Here is a 26975-nt window from a genome sequence, read left to right on the forward strand (position 1 = left end):
GGAATTCAATAATTCTTTATTGGAACGTATGGGTACGATAATTGCCCCATGTAAAAGGCCCTTAACATGGCATCTACTACCCTGTTTCCCCGAAAATAAGATGCGTCTTATATTAATTTTTGCTCCCAAATATGTGCTACGTCTTATTTTCAGGGGGTGTCTTATTTCACCGCAGCAAATCCGTCTGTGGCCGCTAATCCCTCAATTGGCCAGCTTTGTGGATGAAATTTCTCAGAAATCTCGTCCACATGGGACAGCAAATCTGTCACGGCAAAGCTGGGAGAAGCCGGTGTTGTGGTGCGGATTCACCGGCCACAGAAACGGAAAAGCGTGCAGCCAGGTCGCTTCAAAACAAGCGGCTGAGTGCCGTGGGTTTTGAAACAGCGCTTTCCCCGGCGGAAATCTCGCTGTTTATCGCTGTGGCCAAACTGCGAGATTTCCGCTGGAAATACGCTCTGTGAGAACCCAGTCTTAAGAATCACACACAGGTTGCCTGACTCTCACACAGAGCCATAAAAAAATAAGGGCTGTAAAGTAACGTACCTGTCTGCAGACAGAAGTTCCAGTACCACTTGTAAGCAGGGATGGTATTGCAGCTTCCGGCCACCAGGTGGAGCTCATCACAGCAGACGTGTACAGCAGGAACAGAACGTACAGTATGGACTTTTCCAGCCAGCAAGGGGAGCTCACAACAGCACACTCGTACAGCACAGCAGGGACAGGATAACAGCAGACTGTCTGCAGATCTACCTATACATCTGGAGGTAGGAGACAACGGGGATGGCAGCAGGGGACAGGCCTCTTGACTTGTCTGCACACTTTACTATGCCTTACTATCGGGGGGTGCCTTATATTTGAGACTTCTGCAAATTTCAGGGGGTGTCTTATTTTCAGGGAAACACGGTAGGAAGCATAAGGAGTATTGAATTGGTGCAGAGCTGTACAACCTGTGTCAAGGGGCTATATGCAATCCAAAAATGCCATTCTAGCCTGAGGGGGTGGCAAATCACTAGTATGCATAGAACTCCTTTAAAAACACAGCATGTCCTATTTTGATACATATTACGCCCCAATATAGGCGATGTGGATTTACGCAGCAATTATGCATGGTATAAGCTGTGTATAGTTATTACATGCACAAAAAATAAGCAGGCCACATTCACTTGTTTGAGTGAGCCATGGCCGTTGCGGACTCCACTAGCGGATTATCGCAGCAGAGTCTGCCACGGCGCCCCCCCAAACCCCCTTACTCACCTCCCAGATCCGCTACGATATTCCCGTCCCTCAAGCCGACACATACAATCAGGACCTCCAACTCTCCTAAAAAGGCCCTTGCAGCAGAATAGTGCAGTGTTAAATCGAGGGAAGCAACACTAGTAAACACAAGTTCCTCTTCAGCTGAATGCCAGGCACAATATACAATCCCCACACTGAGCCAGCTCTATACTGAAATCTTCTGGAACCCACTAGTTAAAGGAGTTCTCTAACATTTTAAAGTTGATGGCCTGCCCTGAAGATAGCCCAATATGTGATCTGTGTGGAATCCCAAGCAACTGCTCTAACTGATCAGATATTGATGGCCCATCACGTTTTAAAAGGTTAGATAACCCCTTTAACCATTTATAGGAATCTCAGACAACCTTGTTTCAAGTGCCTCAGTGTCATGATTGGTGTACTTTACATTGCATGTGGTCCAATTCTAAAAAGAGTGGTTACATTTTTATGACTGTCTGTACCTTAGCCTTTTTGTAGCAGGACAAACTATCATCACTTGTATACGAAGTTCATCATTGTTGTATTCTCCATGTTTGTAAAATACAAAATGTAACCATTTATAACTAGAGATGAGCGAGCACGCTCGGATAAAGCAGTTACTCGGGCGAGCATCGCTCTTCTCGAGTAACTGCTTACTAAATCTGCTCCAGGATGTGCTGTAAAATCAGCAATGGGTTGGGTAGAAGAAGTTGTAATATGTTAGAGGGCAACTACATTTTTAAACTAGTTCTATGCTGATAGATTTCATTTATGTTTGAAGGGGTTGCAACTCAGTCTTTCTGATTGGCGCTTCAATAGTCCTGCTTCCCTTTCAAAGCCCATACATTTAAAATAAAACCCCAGCTGCTTGCCGTCACCACCACTTGGGGGCGCGCTCAGCACGCAAATTGCTTTTGCTACTAATTTTTAAAAAATAATCCATCTACTAGAACTTTACTAGTTGTGGCCAGAATGTTTTTCTATAGCTGAGTAACTCAACACAGGGGAATCGTAACAAGAAATATTCTAAACCCCATGCAAGTATGAGGTTAATCTTGAACATTAGCGCCCCCCCCCCCCCCCTTCATAATAAAAAAAAAACTTTATTGATCTTATTTTTACTTTTTTTTTTTAAAGCCCCCCCCCCCCCAATAGGGGCCCACAACATGCAGTATGATGTAATGCTATAGCACTACATCCTACTGCAATCTGACAGGTAATCAAGCCTCCCCACGGGGGTGGCTTGAAAGGCAGTCAGCTAAGACAGCCCTGGGGCCTCTCAGAAGGCCCCCGGCTGCCATGACACCCGCACGTCTCCTTGCGATCTCATCGGGGAGAGGGGGGCGTTTGGGGCATTTCAAGGGTTAATAGCAGAGATCGGCTATTGCCGGCGGATGTCAGCTGTAATAAACAGCTGACACCGGCGCTATATGAAAAGAGATCACCCCGCGATCTCTCTTCATACATACCCCAACACTGCAGGATGTAAAAAGTGCGCCCTGGAGCGGGAAGGGGTTAAAGGGAACATGTCACCAACTATAAGCACCATAAACTAAGTTTAGGCGATGTGGAGTCCGACAAGCCTCTTTTTATTCTCACCTGGTGCTGCATTGTCCACACACTCCAGCTTGACCCTTTTTGGAAGGCTCTGCACATGCATTCCCATTCATCTCTATGGCAGTGCGCATGCACAGGCTTCTGTGGACACCAGGCAAGTATGGAGAAGCTTTATGAAATGCACATCAGCTAAACTATAAGGACCATAACTTAGTTTATGGTGCTTCCAGTTGGTGAAAGGTGCCCTTTAAAGCTAAATGATATCCATAGCTGGAGGTGGCAAAATGCACTGTGTAGTTAATTGTGTGCCCACTAAACAGAAACGAGGAAATAAAAGAAAAAAAACTCAATTTTGAACATATATACTTTTACTTCAAACCATTGATATTTCATATCAATTTCCTTTTTAACACAGAATGTACTGCATGGTTAGATTCCAGAAAACAGTAAGACATCAGGAACGGCCATGTTGTGGCTGAGAAGTTAGTCAGAGGCCATACCTATTGGCACCTGTAAGAACGCCGAGAGCTGCGACTCTCCAGCTTAACGAATTAAGCAGTGGGCCATGAAATGGTAGGCCGGTACCCACTCTTATGAAAGTGTTTGTTGTCCATAGCAACCAAAGTGCAGCTTTCATTTTTTGTACTGCCGAGTTAAAATGAAAGCTGTGCTGTTATGTTGCCCATAGCAACCAAGACAGATTTTTTTTTAACCGCTTTCCCCCAAAAATAAGACCTACCCCGGTTTTTGGGGGAGGCTTGAAATATAAGCCCTCACCCGAAAATAAACCCTAGCTAAAGTACATGGAAGAGAAAAGAAATCAATACTGACCTGGCCCATGGCGTCTAAGTCTCTAGCGATGGTCCCTGGCGCTGTGGCAAGCTGCCGTGTCCTCTGCGCTGAGCAATTCTCTTCTTTCTGGTGACAGGACTTTGGATCAAGCGCCAGTTAATCAGAGCCGGTGCTCGATCATTCATAGCCATTCAGTGAATGACATCACTGAATGGCTGCAATTGGCTCATCGAGCAACGACTGTGATTGGCTGGCACTTGATCCAATCTCAGTGCTCACTTTGCTGGAGGCGGGGTATTCAAAGCCCCGTCTCCAGAAAGAGGAGGATATCTCAGCACGGAGGACACAGCAGACTTCCACATCGCTGACGGAGACTAGCAGTGCGAGGCACCGGGACACCGTGGACCATGTGAGTATAAATATAAGGCAGGGTCTTATTTCAGGGACACACGGTAGACTGCTTATATGAGAGTGTTGGTCCCAGTCTACTTTATTGTGGCCCCATCCTGTACAAGTAAACCAATGGCGTCCTAAAGTGTAAAATGGGAATGAAATCAGACATGTTTACATCCATGACAGGTTCAAAACCCCAGCGCCAAAAAAAAGCCATTGATCGCCTGCACCAATGTCCTATTAGTAAATTTCTAGGGGCAGCCACAAGAAAAGAAAAAGTGGACATTTCAAAATTCCTTTTTGTATCAAAAAAAAGAAAAAGGTTAATTTTCAATTTCTTAATGGCACTTCTCTTTAGCAAATCTTTCAGTATCCTTTTAGAGGACATAACATGTATAAAATGTGAATTTGTGAGGTTGCGTTTTTGGGAACTAAACCCATTTGCTGCCAGTACCCTGCAACATGCCTACATCAACACGCTGTGATCCATACGCTTTATTCCGAGAACCCTTTCATGAATACGACTTACATCAGACAACAAAATTCCTTGAGAAAACTGATCACTTAAAAAAAAGAAAGCAAGTTTTCCTCCCCAGAGAAAATAAATTATAGTGGAATGACTGGAAAATATTGCAGTTATTAAAAACAGTAAGAGCATTCAACGCAAAAGAAAAAAATCATACAAATCATAGGCTAAATAAAAAGAGCCACTAACTGGGGATTTAAAAAAAAAAAAAAAAAAAAAAAAGCAAATAATTTGTACTTAAACCTAGATGTAAACTGCACAAAAAAAAGGGGGAAAAAAGGAAATGTTCACTTTTTTTTTACAACTATTGAATTGAAACTGCGCTCTGGATCTATTATTACAGTATACCTTTTATGTAAAAAAAATTCTTTATACATCATAAAAAACAAGGAAGGCAAGATGCATAAAACAAATCAGCTGGTATCCGAGAGTCATTAATTCAACCACTTTGCTGTTGGAGGGGCTGGCATCTCATTCTGTCTCGGGGCCACTCCGGCAGCAAATAGGGCAGTTCTGCATAAAAAAGTAGTGTGTCTGACTCTGCTTCAGGCATCTTACACCTTCGCTCATAGTAAGGATTGTTCTGTCCAAACGGTGTGGAGGACAGCTGCTGGTCCCGATCTTTGGCACTTATGCTGGCAAACTCAACTTCTTTCCTTTTAGTACTGAAAAGGGGAGAGAAAAAAAAAGTAGTAAGTAATACTTCAAGAATGCAATAAATTTTATTCAGAAAGGCCGCGTGCAGACGGGCGAGTCGGATCCGGCGGCGAGAATTCTCAGCGCGGGACCCGACCCCAGCACCTGCAGGGAGGAGCGCGTACTCACCCGCGCCTGGCGGCCCTGGCTCTTTCATGTGCCAGCTGCCGGCTCTCATGTGCCGGCGCATGCGCAGACCGGAGCCGGCGGCTGGGTGAGTGACGTATCTGTGTGAGGCTCTGCGAGCCCCGCACAGAAATAGAACATGCCGCGGTTTGTTTGCCGCGCGACATTTTGCGCGGCCAAACCGCTGCCGTCTGCATAGGAGTGCGTATTGTAATGCACTCCTATGCAGGCTTTCAGTGGCGGAAATCATGCGGATAATCCCGCCCGTGTGCAGGCGGCCAAAGTTGATCAAATAGATCTTCTACAGGCCATCAATGTGTGATCTGTTAGGGCCTCACCCCAAAAGACCCTCACCAATCAGCAGAATAATGGTGCTATGGTGATCCAGCAAGCACTGCAGCCCTTCCAATGCCATTTCAGGTATGGTAGCACGTCCACATGTGACACTGTGCCTGGCATTGCAGCTCAGGGGGGCACACACAGATAGCGGAGAGCACACAACCTGCAGTGTGTTCTGCTCCCATTGAAGGTTGTTCCAAATTCTAAAGTTATGCCCTATCCACAAGATAAAGAATAGCTTTATGATTGGTTGGGGGACGATGAGGGGGGGGGGGGGGGGGGGGGTTAGTGATAGGAGCCCCACTGATCCCAAAAACGGGGGTTCAGTCGGTCCCCAAGTGAATGGAGTGGAGGTCATGCAGGCCACTATATTCCCTTCAATGACAGCACCAGTGATTGAACTTTCTCCAGCGCTGTCATTGAAGTAACTCTGGGACTGACGAGACCCCCATTCTCAGGATCAGCAAAGGTCCTAGTGGTCAGACCCTCAATCATAAAGCTATACCCCATCCTGTGGATATAGCGTATAATTTGGCACAACCCCTTTAACCTGTCCAACAAGGCTTCATATAAAAACTTTTGTTATCAGTACATATAGGAAAACAATGTGACAAAAAGTTGGGTGGGCCAAATGTATCTACTATAGAGCCTGCCCACAATGGAAGGAAACTACTTACCTTTTGTAACATACAAGTAGAAGAAGTCGCAGTACAGGATGGTTTGTACCACACCTGCCACTATGGCAATCAAGTCAAAGAAGCCTTCAAAGGAATAGCGCCAAATCCAGTTGAAGAGATACAAGGCACGGTACAAGCCCAAGAAGAACAGGTAATGAGTAGTGATTGTCTCCGCTTCACCCGTTTTGCTGATCATGAAGAGCTGAGGCAGGATGGCCACAGATTCCAGGTAAATGGAAAAGGTCCATAGGATCTACAAGACAATATAGTGCAGACGTAAGATAGGCGGACTATTATTCTGATCAGAATTTCCACCTGTCATCCGTAAAGCTTAGCATTTCCATTTGTTCCCATTAATTTCATTGGGCTTAAAACACAAAAAGGAAAAAAAAAAAAAGAAAAAAAAAAGAAGACAGAAGGAAGGTACAAAAGGCACGGTCACTGGAACAGCAGATGGCACTTCGGTCGATACGGCAGCCTGAAGCCATAAATGGGTAAAAAAAACAGATGAATGTGTCTGTGTTCGTTCCAATTGCTAGTACCCCTATGATCACGAGAACTGGGTCCCATTTGCCCCACTTCCAGTCACTGCTGCTTCGCAGCACTGACCCAAGTGAACAGAGTGCTGGCAACGGATGTGCAGTGCTGCTCCATTAATTTCAATGGGGCTGATGGAAATGGCTGAGCACTATGCTTGGCCATTTTCGTCAGCACCCAAGAGTAGCCAGTGCTTGGTTCAAAGTGACGCCACGCCAGTCAGAGCAGAGATGCAGAAGTGACTGGAAATGGGGCAAACAGGCGCCCCTGTTCTTGGGATCAGTCTGGTCCCAAACTGTAAAAGCACGCCACATTGCCGGAATACTCCTTTAATAAAGTTACAATAAACTGCAATTAGAAATATTGCACTGTATATTGTACAGACAGACAATTCACCAGTTCAAGTCCTCTATGAGGGGAACGGGACCGTATAAAAATCTAAAATAAATGAAAGTTGTTTTAACTAGAAAATGTAAAAAGATTTAAAAAGTTTAAAAACCATTGTGCAAATAATCAGCTTAAAAAAAAAATAAAAAAAAATATATATATATTATACACATACACACACACACACGTAGCACCATGGCTGTAAAAGTCCAATTTAATAAATTATCACGTTTATCCCGCACGGTGAACGTCAGGACAACCGTGGAAAAAAAAATGGCTTTCAGAATGAAATGCCTAAAATGATGCCAAGAACTCAATGGCATTCATCCATACAATATGCAAACAGCCCTGACAAGCCTGACGTAAGGGATCCGTGGTAGAGTGACAGGAAATCCACTAATCAAATAGTGTCATCAAGTATTGTTATATTATTAAAGGGGTTGTCTCATGAAAGCATGTGGGGTTATACACTTCTGTATGGCCATATTAATGCACTTTGTAATATACATCGTGCATTAATTATGAGCCATACAGAAGTTATTCACTTACCTGCTCCGTTGCTGGCGTCCTCGTCTCCATGGATCCGTCTAAAATCGCCTCTTCTGGCGATTTTAGACGCGCTTGCGCTGTGCGGTCTTCTCCCTTCTGAATGGGGCCGCTTGTGCCGGAGAGCTGGTCCTCGTAGCTCCGCCCCGTCACGTGTGCCGATTCCAGCCAATCAGGAGGCTGGAATAGGCAATGGACCTCACAGTGAAGATCCCGGTGGCCATCTTACGAAGGTAAGTAAGAAGGAAGAAGTCGCCGCAGCGCGGGGATTCGGGTAAGTACTACCCATTTTGTTTTTTTTAACACATGCATCGGGTTTGTCTCGCGCCGAACGGGGGGCCTATTGAATAAAAAAAAAACCCGTTTCGGCGTGAGACAACCCCTTTAAGTAAAATAAAACAAAAAAAATAAATAAAAACAATCCATACCATGTGCTCACACGGTGGCGCTAGCGTGGAGGTGCAGGACTGCTCAGCTGCTTCATGGATGGACAAGTCACTTTTTTTTAAGGAATCATCAATTTTGCAGAGTAGTAGAACACGTTACATGTGTAGTCTAACAATAGCCAAGGAGCCAACATACTAAAGCAAGTCTAGGAGATAAAACTAAACATTTTCCGATGGACCTAGTCAAAGCCGTCACTAAGGGTGCATTTACATGGATGACAGCGAGTTGCGCCCAACATTCTCGGGTGCGACTCGCATCACATGGACACTCCGCCCACGTGCCGTGCGACGTACAGGAGCCGCACATCTGTATGTTCCATTCTCATGCGAGACTCGCAGGAAAATAAGAGCATGCAGTGATATTTTTCCCATCTTGCAGCATGACTGCGAAAGAAAGATCGCCCATTTAAATCCACCCAATACATATAATGGACCCTCTTAATCAGCTGCGAAAAAGGCTGGTTTGCAGCCGAAACATGTCTGGCACTTTGGAGGTTGTCTCTGTTTTAAAAGGAACGTTAATAAAGATTACCCCACCTGAAGCCGGCTCTTACTGAAACTTTTTTTTACACATTGCTTGCCCTGCTGAAGCTGGAGGCTTAAGTCTGAGCTCCGTGGAGGGTCTGCATCAGGCAGCTGGAGGTCCTGTTTGAGAAGGTGAGCCAAACAAACTTTCTTTCTATTTGATCACCCGGCCAACTGTCCAGATGTGGTCTTCAGTGGACAGGAGGGAAATTAGGAACACCGACTTTACTCCCGTTGAAATCAATGGGAGCAGCATACTGCTATTCCATTTCCTGTCCAGGACAGGTTGTCAAAAACAGGAGCAGGAAATGGAATAGCAACGCGGTACTTCCACACGATTTAAATGCTGGGGCTCGCACTTCCTCTGCCGGTCGCTGAGGACAGCATCCGTCTTGAGCGGCAAAATTCCATCTACCAACTATCAATGGCCTATCGGAGCATTGGTCATTAGTTGAAAAGGGCCCAGACTACCACTTTAACTATGGCCGTGACCCCTGTGAGGATTGAACGGGGTACCAGCAGTCAGTATGCCATTGCTTGTTATAGTGGAAAAGCCAATCAAAATAAATGCAACAATAACCCCCAAATAGTCATGTGTCGCTTTTCCGAGTCCTTTTGTCAGACATTTCCTTCAATATGCACTTTTTAAAATGAGGGCTTATTCACACTGGTGAGAATCTCGCACGAGTTTTGTGCGATGTGAGACAACCAAAACTCGTATGAACATGAAACCCATTCTTTTGAACGGATTTATTCAAAATGCACATGAAAAAGAAAATTTTACATTATTTTTTTTCCCTTTTTCATGTGCATGTAAAAAAAAAAAAACGAAAAAAAAAAACACAAGTTTTGTCTCACATCGCAGTGATGAGGTGATGCTATTTTTAAGCAATCCTATTCTCAGTGAGAAAAAAAAAAAAAAGTCGCAAAGCGTTTCCAGGCCAGAGATCGCGCTTGCACGTGTGAATGTAGCCTGTATGTATGAAGCATGGGGAATTTAATTGCAGTCGGATTTCATGGAGACACATTGCTTAGCATAGGAGCTGTGTACACAAGACAGCAGGATATTTTCATCCACAACTATTTGCAAAGTTGCATCATTTTAAATACATTGGAGCAAGAAAATTGGTTGCAAAATTGAGCACAGCCCAAAACAAACATTGCTTAAAGCGCACCTGCCAGCACTTATTACCCAAGTCAACCAAGCACAGCGCTATAATTATGACCTACGCGTTTCCCAAACTTATTGTGCCACACCTTGTTGTAAAAGCATACCTCGGCAAGCCCTGTTTAAATGTTACTGTGCCGCATGTGAATTATGCAGTGCAGTTTGGTGAGCGGACTGTACCGTCTCTGCTAGCCACAGGTTTTGCCCAAAAGTCTACCCCCTCTTTCCCTATGATGCCGAGGACGTACGCAGCACCCACGGAGCACTGACCGATACACACATGTATACGGCAAATTTGGCCGGAAAAGGGACAGATCTGTGTATGCTGCAAAATCATGATGCAAAGTGCAAGAGTATGCAGCACTTCAGGGGTGATGCAGTTTGGGATAAAACCTGCAGCTAGCAGAAATGGTCCGGCCCCCAACTAGACCACTTTGCATAATTAACATGTGGAGCGGGAAATAGTGATTCCTCAGGCATACTTTTATAAAAAAAGACGTGGTAAAATAAGTTTGGGAAACACATGTAGGTCATAATTGTAGCGCTGTGCTTGGTTGACTTGGGTAAAACATGACGACCGGTTCCCTTTAGCCACTGGATAGGTGATAGGTGTCTAATTAGTGGCTACTCAGCTGCTGGTAACTTCAGCAATCACAAGAATAATGTGGGGTTCACACGGGGTGTATTGGCCACAAGATTGAAATTTTTTCCCACACAAATAGTCACATATGCGTGCCATTTTCCACGCGGATGTACACGTATGGACAGCGTATCATCCATGTGGAAGAAAGCTCACAAGCAGGAAAGGACTTTAGAAAAATTGCACAGTGTAAACAGTCATTCATCTATGACTACCTGTTTACTCTGAATGGAGGCGAGCTGGAATGATTTCGAGCCCGCTTTGCCTCCATTCACTAGCGATCATCGCTGGAGTGACTTGCTGGGCATCTGCACCAGACAGACCCTCCAGTGTAGAAACACTATGTCTTATCAGCTCTTTTCAGATCTAGCTTATCTTACAAATGTGCAAGCAACTTCCTGCTGGTTCAGTGTCTGCACTGAAGTACTTGCAGATTACAGTCAACAAGCAGGAAATACACAAGACCAAAATAAGTTAAGCAAAGTGTTTGCAAAACGAATCACCTTTTTTGATAAAAACCTATATACATAAACTAGAATGAAGATCAAAAAAGTGATCCTACCCTTTAATAAGTATACATTTCCGAAACTCCTCTCCCAAATAGTCATGGGAAGTTAGTATTAGTTTAGATGAATGAAGAGGAAACAATAGCAAAGCTTAGGGGAATAAACACCAAATAGATCTGTAAAAACCACCCCATTCCAAAACTGCTGTCACACAGTGGACCATCATTCCACAATATACTAGTTTGATGCATATGGATTTCCCAATTTTCCCTTTAGTAATGGTATCACCTAAAACAAACAGTACCTCAAGAGGAGAGAAGTCATGATTGACAAGGACGGACAATCCACCAACAGGAACGACAAGGAATTCCACTCGGAAGGTGTCATGGTTCCCATCATAGGTGGCCTTGAACTTCATGTATATCAGATAGACTGTTGCATATGAGCAGGCGATATAGATGAGCTGGAAGAAAGAAAAATGCTACATATAAGAGAATTGCAACAAAGATCAATAATGCAAAGAGCTGTAAACAGGAGTTAGGCCCATTTTAGGCTGGGTTCACATGGAGCGGAATTTCCATGCAGCCCCTCCGCATGGACATTCCACTGCATTAAGGCTGGGGTCACACGGGGCGGTTTTCCCCGGAAATCTCGCGGTTTGGCCACAGCAAAAACCGCAAGATTTCCGCCGGGAGAAGCGCCGCGGAAAAACCCTCCCATAGATGAGCGCGCGGCCGCAGCGGAAAGAAAAAAAGAATGGACATGCTGCAGTCGGCAAAGCCACGCCACAGCTTCGGCCCAATTAACCGCAGCGGATTGGCCGTCCCGTGTGGATGAGATTTCTGAGAAATCTCGTCCACATGGCTGGCTAACCCCTAGATTAGCGGCCGCAGGTGGATTGACTTTAATTAACTGTTAGCAGGGCTTAAGTTTGGAGTAGGGCTTATATTTCAAGCATCCTCAAAAAGCCTGAAAAATCATTTTGCATCCTCAAAAATTCTGGAAAAATCATGCTGTGTCTTATTTTCAGGGTATGCCTTATTTTCAGGGAAACAGGGTATTTTGAAAATCTTGTTCACAAGCTGCAGAAATAACCCACACGGAACTCAAATCTGCGATGTCAATTATGTCGTCGTCTCTGCTGCGGAATTCACGATGAAAGCCGCACTATTTGGAGGCAGGCATTCCGCGGTTGATCTGCAGCGGAATGCCTGCTGTGGGCATTCCACTGGAAATCAGCCCCGCGTGAGCACAGCCTCAGACTGGTATAATACAGTCACAAGACCCAGCACTGAACATGGATCATCTTGGGAGTTTATGGTCGTCTTAGCTCTGCTGAGTGGACCACATACAGGCAGTTTCACACATTAAATCCGTCTCACGTATATATCTATACACGACTCTGAACATGAACCACATGGCGCTGCAGCAGACAGCCAATAATAAAGCTCCTTACTCACCGCCAATAGCAGGCAGCCAGTAAGGAGTTCTGTCTTGGGTAAGCAGGCAGCAGCTGATTGGTTCATTTTAGTGGATGGCGGAAACAAAAGATATACCAGCGGTGCAGCCTCTGCAGATGGAGATCTGGACCATGAATGCTATTCCTACTGCTGGTGACTGGCAAGCAGCCTACTGGTACAGGTATGGAGGATGTGTTTCATGGGGCGATCAGATTTCCAGTGGTCACGGGTCAGAACTGTGCATGTTAAACAGATGCAACCCAATATAAGCAGCCTGAGCTGATCCAACAGCTTTAATCTCACAAAATACATGCTCCTAGCTAGGTAAGCCCTAATTTACGGGCATTTGAGACATGCTGCTCCTGTTTACACAGGGGGTAACCCGAGTCCCCTCTCCCGTTACCGTGATGTCACCTTTTAGAGTATCACCCACAATGCCACCATTAATGCCTCTGGTTTTACTGTCCCAAGTGCTGCCCACTGCCACCATCGCTGCTAGGCACACGCGGTTTTGCTTCCTGGATAGATTTCAGGCTTCGAGAAAGCTAGGGTTTCACACCTGGTAATGTATGCTGTACAAAAGCTTAAGAATTACCTAAAATCCCCCATTTATGCACGGCAGAGTTGTTGCAAGTCATTTCCTTGTATAAATGGCATGTTCTTTAGCACCACATATACTCATTAACTGGAATTACTGAAAATTACTTCCTCCTCAGCTAAAAATACTTAGAAAGGCTAAAAATATTTTAATTCTGCTGGAAAATATGTAGGGTGATCTCTGGTGTCAGACTTGGTACATGTTGATAGACATGGCAATCACACAGCGGGCACCATAGTGATAAGCCTGGCACATCTCCTGCCTACTGAAAAATACACAGCAGTTATTAAACGGTATTTACCAACGGCCAGCCAATATAACTGGGATAAGGAGGCTGTCAAACACGCCGGCCAAAGGTTAAAAACCGCCCGAGTGTGCAGATTCTGCAAGCTTCTGCTATCTCACCTTCTTCTAACCAATATACCACTTAAGAGTTTAAAGTTGAGGTTTTAAAACCCTGGTTCAACTTTGAACCCAAATGTCGTTTACATCTAGATAAAACCTACAAAAAAAGTTGTTACTTTGTAAATACATTGCGTTGGAAGGCATCAGATAACGCAAGACTGGCAGAGGTAGCCCCCACAGGGGTGTTATACCCTCATTGCCCACACGCCAGTCAGGACGCTCTCCTGGTTCGAACGCAGACAGCGATCAGCCATTCTCACTTTATAAACAAAGCCCTTCCAACTGGGAGATGCTCCCACGGCATTTGAAAACTTGTTCTTGCAGGATTTCCTCCCCTCCCATGGCCTTCCTAAGATATATAGTATATTACTGAGTATCATGACTCCAGATACCCCCTCATTTGTCTTCGGTTGGGAGAGAGAATTGGCCGTTTCGGTACCGGACCCCCAATTGGGATAGGACATGTCTGTTCTCACTCAAGCTACCAGTGGCATGGGATGCCCAGGAAAAGAACCATAAGATCCTCTGCAGGTGGTATAGGTGCCCGGTTCTAATCCACCGTATATATCCATCAGTTTCAGACTAGTGCTGCCGGTGTAACGGTGCTCCACATATGGTGGGAATGGCCGGACCTGAGGTCTTTCTGGAATGATGTATTCTGCCTGTAGGAAAGAGTGACACATGGAGTGGTAATTCAGTTAGCACAGCTGGCACTGCTCTCCATTATACTGGGGAGTCCGTCAGCGATTAAAAAGGGCCTCCTGCGCCACTTTCTCACAGCGGCGAGAGCCGTGATCCCTAGGCCCTGGCGGAGTACACAGCCCCCCACGAAACTTGAATTTGTTTCAAGAATGGTGTCACCTGAAATACCCAGAGCGCGGGGACTGCATGGGAAAGGGGTCCACTTGGACCCTCTTAGAGACGGCAGATTTCCAGGAATTCCTAGGGTAGGTAGATCAAGGCAGTCTCAAATATGGAGTTAAATGAGCACAACCAGACAGGATACGTTTTATCCCCTCACCTCCTCTTTACTACCCCTTCCCCTGGTACCTCTCACCTCCATCTCCCCTTTTTTCCTCTCACTCTCCCCGAGTCTCTTATCTCTTCCATTTTCCCTTTAAGAGATTATTACCTAATGTTTGTAAAAGGTTATATTTTCTAATGCTATACTGACAAACATAATATTGCAGTTGCTATGGATACGATGTTTGTGTTAATATGTATTATATGAACCCCCGGGGGATCCTTAAGGGCTTCCTCCTAAGTTTTCAGTCGTAAACAGCTCACAATAACTTGACTAATATATCGTCATATGTGGATACCCGGTGTGCGATATATATATATATATACTGGCGTTGTATTCCTGCATAGAGATAAATCTTTGCACCATATGTTGTATGACTATGTTACCTAGTACCAGTAAAGCAATTTAAATCACACTTTTGCACTATGCTGTACATTCAGATGAAGATTTAAAGAGGAAGCCTGCAACAGAATCCAACCCTGCGCCCAACCGGAATCCACGCATACCTACATTTTCTTCTTTTCCGCACTGCGGATGGATATGCACAGTAGAGATTTTTTTTTTAAACTCCTGCTTTTCTTGCGGAATCCGCGGCCCATCCGGTTTCCATTGACTTCAATGGAAGCCATCCATGCCCCATTTCCCTGCGGATTCCGCACTTTGCGATTTTTCATCCGCAAGCAGAAAATGCAATTGGGTTCCGCTCATGTACATAAAGAATCACTTTGGCATTGCATGCTATGGGCAGTATTTGCTGCAGAATCCGGAGGTGATCATCCGCTCTGGATTCCGCAATTCACTTCCTCCCGTGTTCATTCACCCTTAAAAAGGAGTTTTCCAGGCAAAATACAATTGATGATCTATATCTCAGAAAAGGTCATCAATAGTAGATTGGCTGTGGTCTGCCACTTGTGATCCCGGACGATCAGCTGACTGCTTGTCAGTACTGCTACACACAGCGGTTAAGGTGGAAGCTACTCAGACCTATGTAGTGGCTGATACTTGTAACTGTAGATTGTGGTCTACTGAAAGCCATGGGATCTGTGCTTGCAGTTACAAGTGCCAGCCACTACACCGAGGGCTGAGCAGCAGCTTTCGCTCCAACCCGTATGTAGCAGCAGTGATGTCTACACTCGCCCAACACAGCTGATCGGCCCGGATTCCAAGGAGTGGACCCCAACCAATCAACTAAACGATGACCTATCCTTAGGATAGGTTATCCATAGTATTCTGGCTGAAAGCCGTAACTTAAAAAAAAAAAATTATATTGACCACAATGGAAGACTGTAGCGCATAATTGGTGTCATGTAGGGACAAGTTCTTTTTTTCCCAAAAAATTCTGATGCAGTTTTGAAGTCTGCAGACAGCAATGATGTTGTACAAACAACTTCATGTTTAACCATAGATTTTCTGTTTGTAACACACAGAATTGAATGAATTTCGGATAATATGCTAGTCACTGATTTTAAAATCTGTGGTGGAAAAAATCGGCACCATATGAAGTACGACACAAACTCTCATGGACAACAATGGGATGTGAATTTTGGTGCAGAGTACATGTAGATTACAAGCTGAAATCCACGTGAAAACACTGAGTAATGCCACTCTAAGGCAGGGTTCAAGTGGAAGGGCCCTTTTACACTAAAAAAAATATATATTAAATAAACAAGTCAACTTTTTGTTCGCTGTTCATTTTATGCTCACTTATCGTTTAGTTTAAATAGCAATCATTCAATCCTCATTCATTTTTACAGTGAATGAACGACTGAATGACTTCCAGGTTAAACATCGTTGGCTTGTTCAAACAGGCTGCATGAGTGAACTCGGACTTCGGTCGCCTGATCAAACAAACAAAAAAAAAAAGCTCATCTAAACGGACCGTTATCGGACACAGATAACACTCACTTATGGGCAGTCGCAGGGCAGTACCTGCACTAGCCTTGGTCTCCAGATGCAGCCCTGCCAGCAATACATCCCAAATGACACCTGCGGTAAATGCTCATGAGCGGACAACAAGCCTATAACAGTAAGCACGTGTGCAAGTTCTGCCTAAGGCCTGCTGCACACGGGAGGATTTGAATTGCAAAATCTGCGATCGGCACCCGCGCGTGTCAACCGCTGTTCAAGGGTCCCATAGGAAAGCATGGAGCGTCCTCAGCTGCACGCACACATGATTTGTGGATTCTGTGAACGGAATAGAATTTGCAGCATGCTCCATTTTAGCGCAGACGGGCTCCAATAATCTCTATGGAAGTGTTCAGTCCACAATTATATTGCGGATTTATAGGCGGATACTTCTCAGGTTGCTTGGAGACCAGGCAGGGAGGTGGATTTTTTCCCCTGCGTGGACGATCCCCTGTGCATCAGTGCGGAACCGCCCCCCGCCCCCCCCCCCCCCTCAAAAGGAATTTTTACAGTGTTTTTTCCCCTATGACATAGGGCTATTATTTTATGTTTGTTCACTGACTTTTTCAGTTATTTTAGGGTTAAAAAGCTAACAAACGTGTTAAATTTAAAGTTTATTTTTAAAATTAGTACCGTATATACCCGAGTATTAGCCGACCCGAGTATTAGCCGACCCGAGTATTAGCCGACCCGAGTATTAGCCGACCCGAGTATTAGCCGACCCGAGTATTAGCCGACCCGAGTATTAGCCGACCCGAGTATTAGCCGACCCGAGTATTAGCCGACCCGAGTATTAGCCGACCCGAGTATTAGCCGACCCGAGTATTAGCCGACCCGAGTATTAGCCGACCCGAGTATTAGCCGACCCGAGTATTAGCCGACCCGAGTATTAGCCGACCCGAGTATTAGCCGACCCGAGTATTAGCCGACCCGAGTATTAGCCAAATCAATAAGTTTTACCACAAAAAAATTGGTAAAAAAAATACTTATTGACTCAAGTATATAGTAGGTAAAAAATAAAAAAAGCTATCAGCTGGCATCTGTGTCCTTGGCATAATGCTCTTCCCCCGCAGTCCGGCCAGCTGCTGCAGTCTTCTCCCAACTTGCTTTTGAAATCCCCGTCGTCGGTGCTGTGATTGGATCGAGCGCCGGCTGATCACAGACATTCAGAATGACATCACTGAATGGCTATGATTTGTTTATCGAGCGCTGGCTGTGATTGACTAGCGCTTGATCCAATCACAGCGCTGATGGCAGGGATTTCAAAAGCAAGCCAAGAAGACGACAGCGGGGAGAAGACTGCAGCAGCTGGCCGGACTGCCGGGGAGAGCATTGCGCCGGGGACACAGACGCCGGCTGATAGGTGAGTATTGAGGTTTTTTTTATACCTCACTCGAGTATAAGCTGAGGACGACATTTTCAGAACATTTTTTTTGTGCTGAAAAACTCGGCTTATACTCGAGTATATAGGGTATAATTTATGCTAAAACAAAGCACAGGAATGGGTTCCCCTTTTTGGTTTGGACATTTTGATATAGAATTTGTATAGTCTCAAATTACAGGACTCTTATGGCGACAGTTTTGCCGACAACTGGTCATTTTCATACATACATATATATACATACATACATACATACATTACCATCTTTGTCCCATAAGCCCTCTGGGGGGTCATTCACATTGTCTTTTTTTATTTTATTTTACAGTTTTTCACTGTTCCTGGGGCATCCACACAAGCCCCAGCTACAGGGGAGAACATTCCCCTATTAATGACAACAGTCACTAACAGAGCTAATCTGGGTCTGCTAGGACAAGGAATCCGGTGGTCACTTGATTGCCGGGTCGAATAGTGGAAGTAACACTTACGCTTTTTTTTTCTTCGCTACATAGTGCTCATTAAGCGCTATGTAGTCTGCAAAGCAGAAGGCAGAAGCAGTTAAAATGCTTCTGCCCTCTCCTCCAGGTCCTTGGCTGTTACAGTCACAGCCGAGGACCCGACCTGCTCCTGTTAGATTGCAGTAGCTTTAACCCTGCGCCACATTTTTACTATCAGCTGGGATTAAAGCCCTAGGACCAAGCACCGTAAACTTACTGCGCTTGATCCTTAAAGGGGTAAAAGAAATGCAAATTCAGTACCTGTCAACTTATCAATACAGGCATATAGTTATACGAGAGCCATATAAGCTTTTCCAATATAAGTTATGTGAAAATGAGTTATTTTTCCATGGACAAACAAGATCTGCAGCAGTAAGTTTTCAGCTCCATTATTACAAGGCAAAGCATTTCTACCATGGAAAACGGCAACGTCTAATAGAGATGTCATTATAGAAAAACTGAAATAAACAGGTGCTGCCTTATTGCCAGTCAGCCCAACATCATAAGAGCTCAGTGAATAGCTATTGAGAGCAGGGAATGTGTAATAACTGCACCATCCCTTACAAGCGCAGATTCGGGATGAGCCTGCAGTCTGATGATCCCATCAAGAGGAGGAGAAAGCAAACTAAATTGTGTACAAGAGCCAACATGAACCTGATAAGTTCTTAGAGATCCATGTACAGATGTCCACGTAGAACAGAGCTGAACGAATCTCCAGAGCCGGGTAGCCAAAGTGATTAAAGGGGTCATCTGGGACTAGAATACTGATGACTTCTCCATAGGACAAAGAGGGTTGGTGAGAGTCCACCTCTCTGAACCCCTGCTAATTAGCTGGATGCGGGGCTATGGCGCTCTGGCCAGTCCATTACATACCAGGTACAGCACTACAGTTCTTAGCAGTGCCTGGCATTGTATTGCAGTCCCATTTGTTTGGCTAGGGCGGAGTTAGTGCCCTTTAACACAGGAATGAGCATCACTAGTAAATACAGACCGAGAGGGGCCGTGGATTGTTACGGCCCGCCCGCCTCCATTCACGGTAAGCAGGCAGTCGTATATAAGTAAATGGCTGGCCGTTTACACAGTCCAATCCCTTGTTCAGTTTTCTGCATGCAGAAGCTAAATGACAAGCGAGAATTGAACGAATCGCCATCAGTCATGGACGATAATTATTCAGATTCTGCTGGACGCAGGAAGGTGAAAGACTTATTGGTCCATGTAAAATGGTCCTTAGGGTCCTTTTACACAGAACGATTGTCACTGTGCTTTCACACGGAAGCAATGATGGCTCAGTGAACGGAGGCGGAATCTGCTGGAGAACTCTTCTGTTCACCCGCCTCCATTCACAGTAAACAGGCAGTCATTCATAGATGAACAAATTCCTGTTTACACAGGATGATTGTCGTTTCATTTTTTTTTTGCCGGCAGCGTTTACTCTGAAAGATGATTGTTCAGATTCTCATGATACAGCGACAATCTAAACGATAATCGTCCCATGTAAAAAGGCCCTAACACAAAGGTAATGTAAGCAGCGAACATGCCATCACAGGTGAGAGAAGAGGCTATAGCGCTCGCCTGAGCACCATGGTCTCTTCAAAAGCTGACCAGCAGAGGCGTTAGTAGTTGGCCCCCCTCCGATGACGATCAGTTCCCTTTATATGTATTACTGGCACCTTCTATTTCCTACGGTCGGCCATCTGTGACACGCAAGTTGTCTCCTGAAGTTGTACAAGTCCTAGAGTAAGGTACAGCCATATGCATGTTCTAGCAGCAGATATAGTGCCAACTGCCAAATCCACCATTGTGCCAACTGCTGCGCTATAGTTGGTCAGGGGGAACTACGGAACCAGCTCATCCGGCAAGCGCCGATAATGCCTAATCTACCTGGTTTGAACAGGTCTGCAGGTAAACCATGGGGTCTCCAAGATAATACTCTTCTAATTATTGCAAGACCACAACTCTCAGTAGGCCCAGACACATTGCTATTATCAGATCATGCTGGGAGTTGTAGTTTTGCAATAACTGGACAACTACAGGTTGGAGAGACCACTAAGGTGAACTATCAGCAGCACCTTGGAGCCTCCGTACTATACCTAAATAGACATTTGAGTGCACATTCTCTTACCTTCATAGAAGTGTTGTACAATGAAATGAATGATGTGAAAAGATCCAGGTATCGAGTAGTGAACACCATTGCAAAGAGAAGCTGACTCTTTCCAGAAATGCCTGCAAATGACAATAAAAGCAATTTTAAAAATGACCCAAACAGTTAACAGATTAACGTCTTTCTGACTCAATAGTGCCAGAAGAGTCATGCCAGAGTTACGGCCCTCTTACTCGCAATGCTGATCGCTCAAAATTAGTACAAACGGCCAAAAATGAGCAATAATTAAATAAGTAAACACAGGCATTGGGCGCTTTTTGTTTGAACAATGGATTTTAGTTCACTTAGGTGCCCTGCCCATGGGCGAGGCAGAATAAGGCTAGCGATATTCCGCTGCCGGGGAGCAGGGAAGAGAACGGTCAGGCTCACCGCGAACAATCGCGGCAAATCACAGCATGTCGCGATTTGACTCCCACGAGCAGAGAATCGATATGATTCTTCGCTCGTGGACAGGGGGCTGTGCTTTCCATAGCAACACTATGGAAAGAGTGCACTTCGTTAGTCACGGCCAGATTATCGCTGCGAGTAACGCAATGCACTATCGCCCGTGGACAGGAGCTCTTAAAATCCATCGTTTAGCCGCTGAAAGACTGAGCAAATGCGTTCCATCTGATTGTATTTCACTCATCTTTTAATAGACTGCAGGATATTGTCCCCGCTGCATGTTTACACTGAGAACAATGCAATCTGCTGGCAGGTGTTTGCACAGTTGGGAGTGCGTTTAAACACATGCTGGGCTCTACAAACAACTCCTTGAGGTCCGTTTACATGCAAATGAAGATGATAAAGGGTCAATGGCCATTAACGGTTTTTGCAAAGAGATCACTAAATCTTTCAGTCTGAAGTTTGAAAGATTATCTTTGCGTGTAAAAGGGCCCTTAGACTCGGCTATCAGAGCACCGGAGAATGTGCTGGTAGGCCCAGATTCTGATACATTAGGCCACCTGCACACAGGCGGATTTTTGCTGAGGAATCCGTGGTAGCATCCGCACCGTGAATCCACAGCAAACACCGTCCATGGCATGCGATGAGAAAAATCGATTCTTCCTGCGCATGAGCAGAAATCAATTTTCAATTTCCGCTCATGGAGAAAAAAATTGTAGCATACGCCATTTTTGCATGGATTCTGCAGAGACTGCTTCCATTTATTATTGTGGACAGGTCACATTCTGATTCATCGCATGGCGGCGGCGCAGGAAAGATAAACATTTGAAGAAAAAAAAAAATCCGTATTGCACATGTCCGACAGTGGCCTGCCGTGACCATCTGCAGAACAGAAAGAGAAAATATAGGTATGCAGGATCATCAAAATCCAACTCTGCCATGTGCAGACAGCCTTACTCTGCACTACAAGATGTATGAGGCCCACCAGATGCATATAACCTACTAGTCCTTATTACAGATACACCCTTTGAGTACAATGGCTGTAAGGGAAGACACAGACTGCTCTGCAATGAGGTCTGGTGCAGTTGTCAAATGGCTTGCTAACCACACAGATATTAAATGGGTGTTCCCACTAAACAAAAGTTCTCTGCAGGTGAAGATTCCTTGTACACCACCACTGGCAGTGGATGGATACACAGCTCACACATTGTATGGCATGTGCATTTTACTTCCTAATGAAACAAGGGACCAGGATACGCTTGTCCTGGAAAATTAAATGAACCATAATCAAGGGGGGTGGTGGAGGCTACTTATGATTTTAAACTACAGCCAGGCTCAGATTACCGCAATTCGCTGCATGCTATGCGCGAGGCAGCGCAAAGCAAGTACGCAATGGCATTGCATGCTGCAAATTGCCATACACCATCTTGGCATGTAAGTGCACATTTCACACTATTTATGTGTGAGTGGGAAGATGGTAGCCTATGGGAGATTGCTACAGCGTGTTCTGCACAAAAGCCCCCTGGGTGTAATACACTGACCATACGCTCGTGTGAGTCCGGCCTAAGGGTGCATTCACACATCTATAGGCTTATTGCGGCACGTGAAAATGCAGGCCAAAATACATTGATTCCCTGCGTGTATTTGGGCGCATAAAGACAACAGCACAAAGCTGCACTGATTGTGCGTGCCAATATGCAGGGGTCCTGCGCATTTCACACACGCATTGATTTCAATGGGCTTCTACACGTCACGTTTTTCACATGGTCGCTTAAAAAAACAACCCAAAAAAACGCTCAAGTGAACAAACTGCGCAAATACGCCGGAGTGAACGAGCTCTTCGATCTTGTCTATGTCCCCGAGTTTGGCTCATGACTAGTATCGCAGCCACTGCGGCACCGGAAAGGTTTTCTCAGGTTTTTGCAGATAGATAAAAGTGTGATTGTTCTCAGTGAGAGAAACCAAGTAATCTTGTAGTTACCCTTTTTTTTCCGTTTTGCAGACAGATATAAATGGCGGATGAAGGATTATTTTGGCGTTATTTCCCAGCATATACGGCTGCAGAAAACAAGTGGTGCAAGCTGCAATCCGAAATCCAGCCCGCAGGCAAAGACTAGTATAAAAGCAGGGAAGCAGCGCTCGCTAATGTACCGTATACGAGGAATCCAGCGCTTGCCGTAAGTCTCATACATTTCAGCGGAACGCAAAGCAATCTGTCCAGACAGCTGGGACCCAAACCAGCAGCAACGGGGGGACACCTACTTCGCCTTTCCCATTGGTGCCGAGGACCACCAGTTTTCTATCCAGCTAAGACGACTGACGAGGATGTTAACCAAGGCGAACAGAGACCCAAGACGTCTCCGCTGGGCATATTAAACGCTATGGTTCAGTCCATATGCAGCCTTGATGTTACCACACACCCTAGCAGGGGCGACAGCTGGTGCTTACGAATTGCCACCCTAACAAATTGGGTGTTATTTGAGGCTTTTGAACCTCAAAGCAAAGTCTGCAGCAGGGCCCCCACCTGGCACATGCCCAATAATACAGGAGCAAGGGACGATTAAGGCTGTAGTCACACGGCTGATATTCGCTCCCAAGTTCTCTCACTGTCCAAAACGGGAGGAACGTACACGGAAAGAGAACCTAGAATCGGAGGGGTTCACATGCGCAATTTTCACACCGATTTATCAAAGTTTGAAAATCATCATGGCATGTTGTCTCTTTGGGCGCTCCCTCCAAATGCCCACCCGTTATTTTCAGGGAGACCTTAAAATATGATATAGGCCATTCGCAAGTCAATGGGAAACAGTTGCGATTTTATCACAAAACGTGAGGATCGCCATTTCACAGAAGCGATGCGATTTTTTAAGTCAAACACTTCGCATGCGTGTGAAAAATTAGCAAGTACGATATAGGGCAGAGTTTCTCAGCTCGACATCGCGCTTGCCCGTGGGAATGTAGCCCAAGACATGCAATGTGTGGCGGCACATACAACTAACTTAGTTGTCCACTAAAGCCCCATTTACACGCAACAATTATCACTCAAAATTTGCTCAAAACTATGTCATTTGAGTGATAATTGTTGCATGCAAATGGTACAATTTTTGCTTTACGTCCGAACTATGATTTTTAGTTCAGCTTAAAATCCATACTTCGGTGGGAGAGCTGATAGCAGGGACTGCAGGCTGCCATTCTCCACGGGAGCGCTGATAATCTTGTATTCAGCTGCTGTCCCATGGGAAAACAATGGAGCTATATGCAGATAACAGACCACCTGCTGTTTGCTGCATACACCAAAGGGAGCCTCATTTACATGCAAATGAAGTCAAAAAGCTACTAATGGGCATTAGTGCCCATTAGCAGCTTATGCAAAATGATCACTCAAACTGTCAATCCTCCTATCTTTGAACAAATTTTGAACGATCATCATCCCACGTTAGTGGCCCTTAAGGCTTCCGCCAGTGTATTTTGGGCCACGTGCTGTCTGAATTATAACCTATGGGGCCATGCAGATTGATTTTCCCACGGATCCACAGTTCGCATGAAACCCTCATCGCATGTCCTATTCCTGTCTGTATCACAGATGACACAGGACATGTTAATGCACATCTATGCGCTGTGTCCGTGTACTATCCGATGCGAGTTGTACCTGAGCATCTTGGGCGCAAATCGCACACATGGAAAGTGCGCACCCGGCCTAAAGCGGAGTGAGAACCACTGTTCGTTTTTATGGCAGCAACACCATTTGTCACCTAGGTTTCCTAGGGACAGATAAAAGAAAACTAATCATAAGATGTCATGACTCACCGTTTTTTATTTAAAAGGGGAAATGCATTATTTAAGGTTTCTCGCACATCCAGATGCATTAGTCGTGAATTTGCAAGAATACGAAATCCATGCACAAGGCTGTGTCCAAGAGCAACCATGAGTGCAATGCTGAATCTAAGATATATAATCACCGAACGCCTCCGAAGCTGAAATAAATAGCTCAAACACAAGCAGAAACAAATTGCATCTAATGATCAGTCCACAAAGGGGCTGCACCGAATACGCTGCAAGCAGCCCTGTGCCGACACTGCAGCAGGTAGGCGATCGCCTATCAGGAGGTGATGATGTGGCCGCATCCTCCTCGCTAACTGCCCCAGGCACACAACTAACATTGTCACACTAGATCTGGAAGGAATCCAAGTCTCGGGGAATTGGAATAGTTAAGGGAAGCAGCATCTAATCAGCTGCAGTGGAGAAAGAGTTAATCGCTGACATGTAATAACGGATTACGGTGTCACCACGCCTTGCAGCCGGCTGCCACGTCAGATCCTCGCACAGTTCAAGCCAGAGTCTATCTTTTAGAGCAAGCACTGATTCATTTACTTCCAGCACATGCATCCGGGAATAGAAGGGAAGGCCCGGGACAAGCGGGCAGCACAGATACACTCAAGCCTAGAGATTTAGTTGCACTTGCAACTGTGTGGCCAAGGAAAGAGTTACATTGTATCTATAGGACAAGCATGACATCTACCATGAAGAATTTGGATGCCTGAAGCCAATAGTATTAGCTCTGTGCAAAGGAGCGACACCTAGAAGAGGCGGAATTCATAAATGAACGAAGGTCATTAGAGCGAAAAGTTAGCGCAAATCAGGCGACGTTAATAAGAGTCAGTAGTGAATGTTACTATTGTTTCCATTACTACCTTAAATATTGACTTCTACGAGAGCAGAGGAGTTTACAGGCATTCTGCTTGCAGAAATGTTAGGGGATTTAAAAAAATAAATACAAATAAATAAAAACATAAAAAGTTGCAGAAATGTTAGGGGATTTAAATAAATAACTAAAAAAAAAAAAAAAAAAACATAAAAAGTTGCAGAAATGTTTGGGATTTAAATAAATAAAAAATAAATAAAAAACAAATAAACAAATAAAAAGTTGCAGGCAGCTTCCACAGGAAGTTACTTGCAACTAAAAATCCCAACAGTTTCGGAATTCTTGCAGCCGGCACGGTTACAGCACAACCCCCTTGACAATCATTAATGCACAGTGCAAAAAAAAAAAAGCACTAAAATTTTGGGGAAAAAATTAAAAATAAAGATTTGTATAATGTGAATTAAGTCATGCCACCCATGCATCATAGTGGGCAAGTCACCCCTCCGCTTATAACAAAGCATAGCTGGTCCCGGCTATGCCCAAAGTTGCAGGTTATAGAATACAAGGTGGCTGTATATAAAGTTTACCTGCCCAGGTTGGCACAGCTGGCACTGCCCTCTGCACAGATATGCCAACCAAGCTTGCAGCCTGCCTTCTATACTGCCGATTAGGTGGTTAGAAGCAGCACAGGACGAAGTCAAACAATAGCACCCTGGCACAAGTCTGGTTGGCACATGCCGCTTTGTGCATGGCTGCATTGGTAGAGCAGCTGAGAGGGCACACAGACTGGCACCAATGCCTCCTCCGGGATCTGCCATCACTTACCGGCACAGGACCGGGTTTTCCAGATCTTCAGCAGCAGGATAATAATGGCTGCCAAATGGGACAAGTCCCCGGTTAACCTGAAGACGTTCATTGTGCTAGAAGATGCGGGATAAGGGGTCTACGGTGACCGGGGGGGAGAAGAGAGGGCAGAGGTAACCCGGGGACCGCGGAGACGAGCTGTGCCGCTGCAGCCGCTGACTTCAATCCGTGAAAATGGCGAGCGCCGAGCTACGTGGCCCGGGGACGTGGCCTAACTGCAGCGAGCGCAAGGGATGCTGGGAAACAGCGCTCAGGCAAGGGTGACGTGGGGAGACTCGGCCTCTGGGCACGCCCCTTCTCTGGTGTCCCACGACTAAGCCCCGCCCCCTTAAAGGGAGCTCGTCCTAGAAAATTCTTTGCCTTCACAGATGAGTCCTGAGGGAAAACTGTGGGGATTCTAGAACCATCCTTGGAATTTCTACAGCAAAGTTTCCTAACTCCAGTCCTCACAAGCCCTCATGTTTTCAGGATAGCCTATACTCAGAACATATGTGGCAATGATACCTGTGTAATACTGAGGAAATCCTGAAAACATGGCCTGC

The 26975-nt window shown here is 45.3% G+C and overlaps 1 protein-coding gene across 1 annotated transcript; it reads right to left on the reverse strand.

The window, feature by feature from the left end:
* Positions 1–3161: 3161 nt before the first annotated feature.
* On the reverse strand, positions 3162–26655 carry KDELR2 (KDEL endoplasmic reticulum protein retention receptor 2). Its single transcript, XM_066576270.1, has 5 exons — positions 26395–26655; positions 20505–20605; positions 11420–11578; positions 6361–6613; positions 3162–5187 (listed from the first exon to the last, which is right to left on the reverse strand). Exons 1-5 carry the CDS (start codon positions 26483–26485, stop codon positions 5153–5155), a joined length of 639 nt encoding a protein of 212 aa, XP_066432367.1. The 5' UTR covers positions 26486–26655; the 3' UTR covers positions 3162–5152.
* Between the last annotated feature and the right edge of the window lie 320 nt (positions 26656–26975).

This window comes from Eleutherodactylus coqui, chromosome 8, assembly GCF_035609145.1.
Source record: "Eleutherodactylus coqui strain aEleCoq1 chromosome 8, aEleCoq1.hap1, whole genome shotgun sequence".
NCBI classification, from domain to species: domain Eukaryota; kingdom Metazoa; phylum Chordata; class Amphibia; order Anura; family Eleutherodactylidae; genus Eleutherodactylus; species Eleutherodactylus coqui.

Bases quoted from the DNA above. Each gene is read 5' to 3' on its own strand.
- KDELR2 (XM_066576270.1), bottom strand. From the start codon at position 26,485: ATGAACGTCTTCAGGTTAACCGGGGACTTGTCCCATTTGGCAGCCATT. The intron at 11,579-20,504 runs GTAAGAGAATGT...TCTTTCTTCCAG, and splicing joins TGTACAACACTTCTATGAAG to CTCATCTATATCGCCTGCTC. The intron at 6,614-11,419 runs GTACTGTTTGTT...ATTGTCTTGTAG, and splicing joins ATGACTTCTCTCCTCTTGAG to ATCCTATGGACCTTTTCCAT.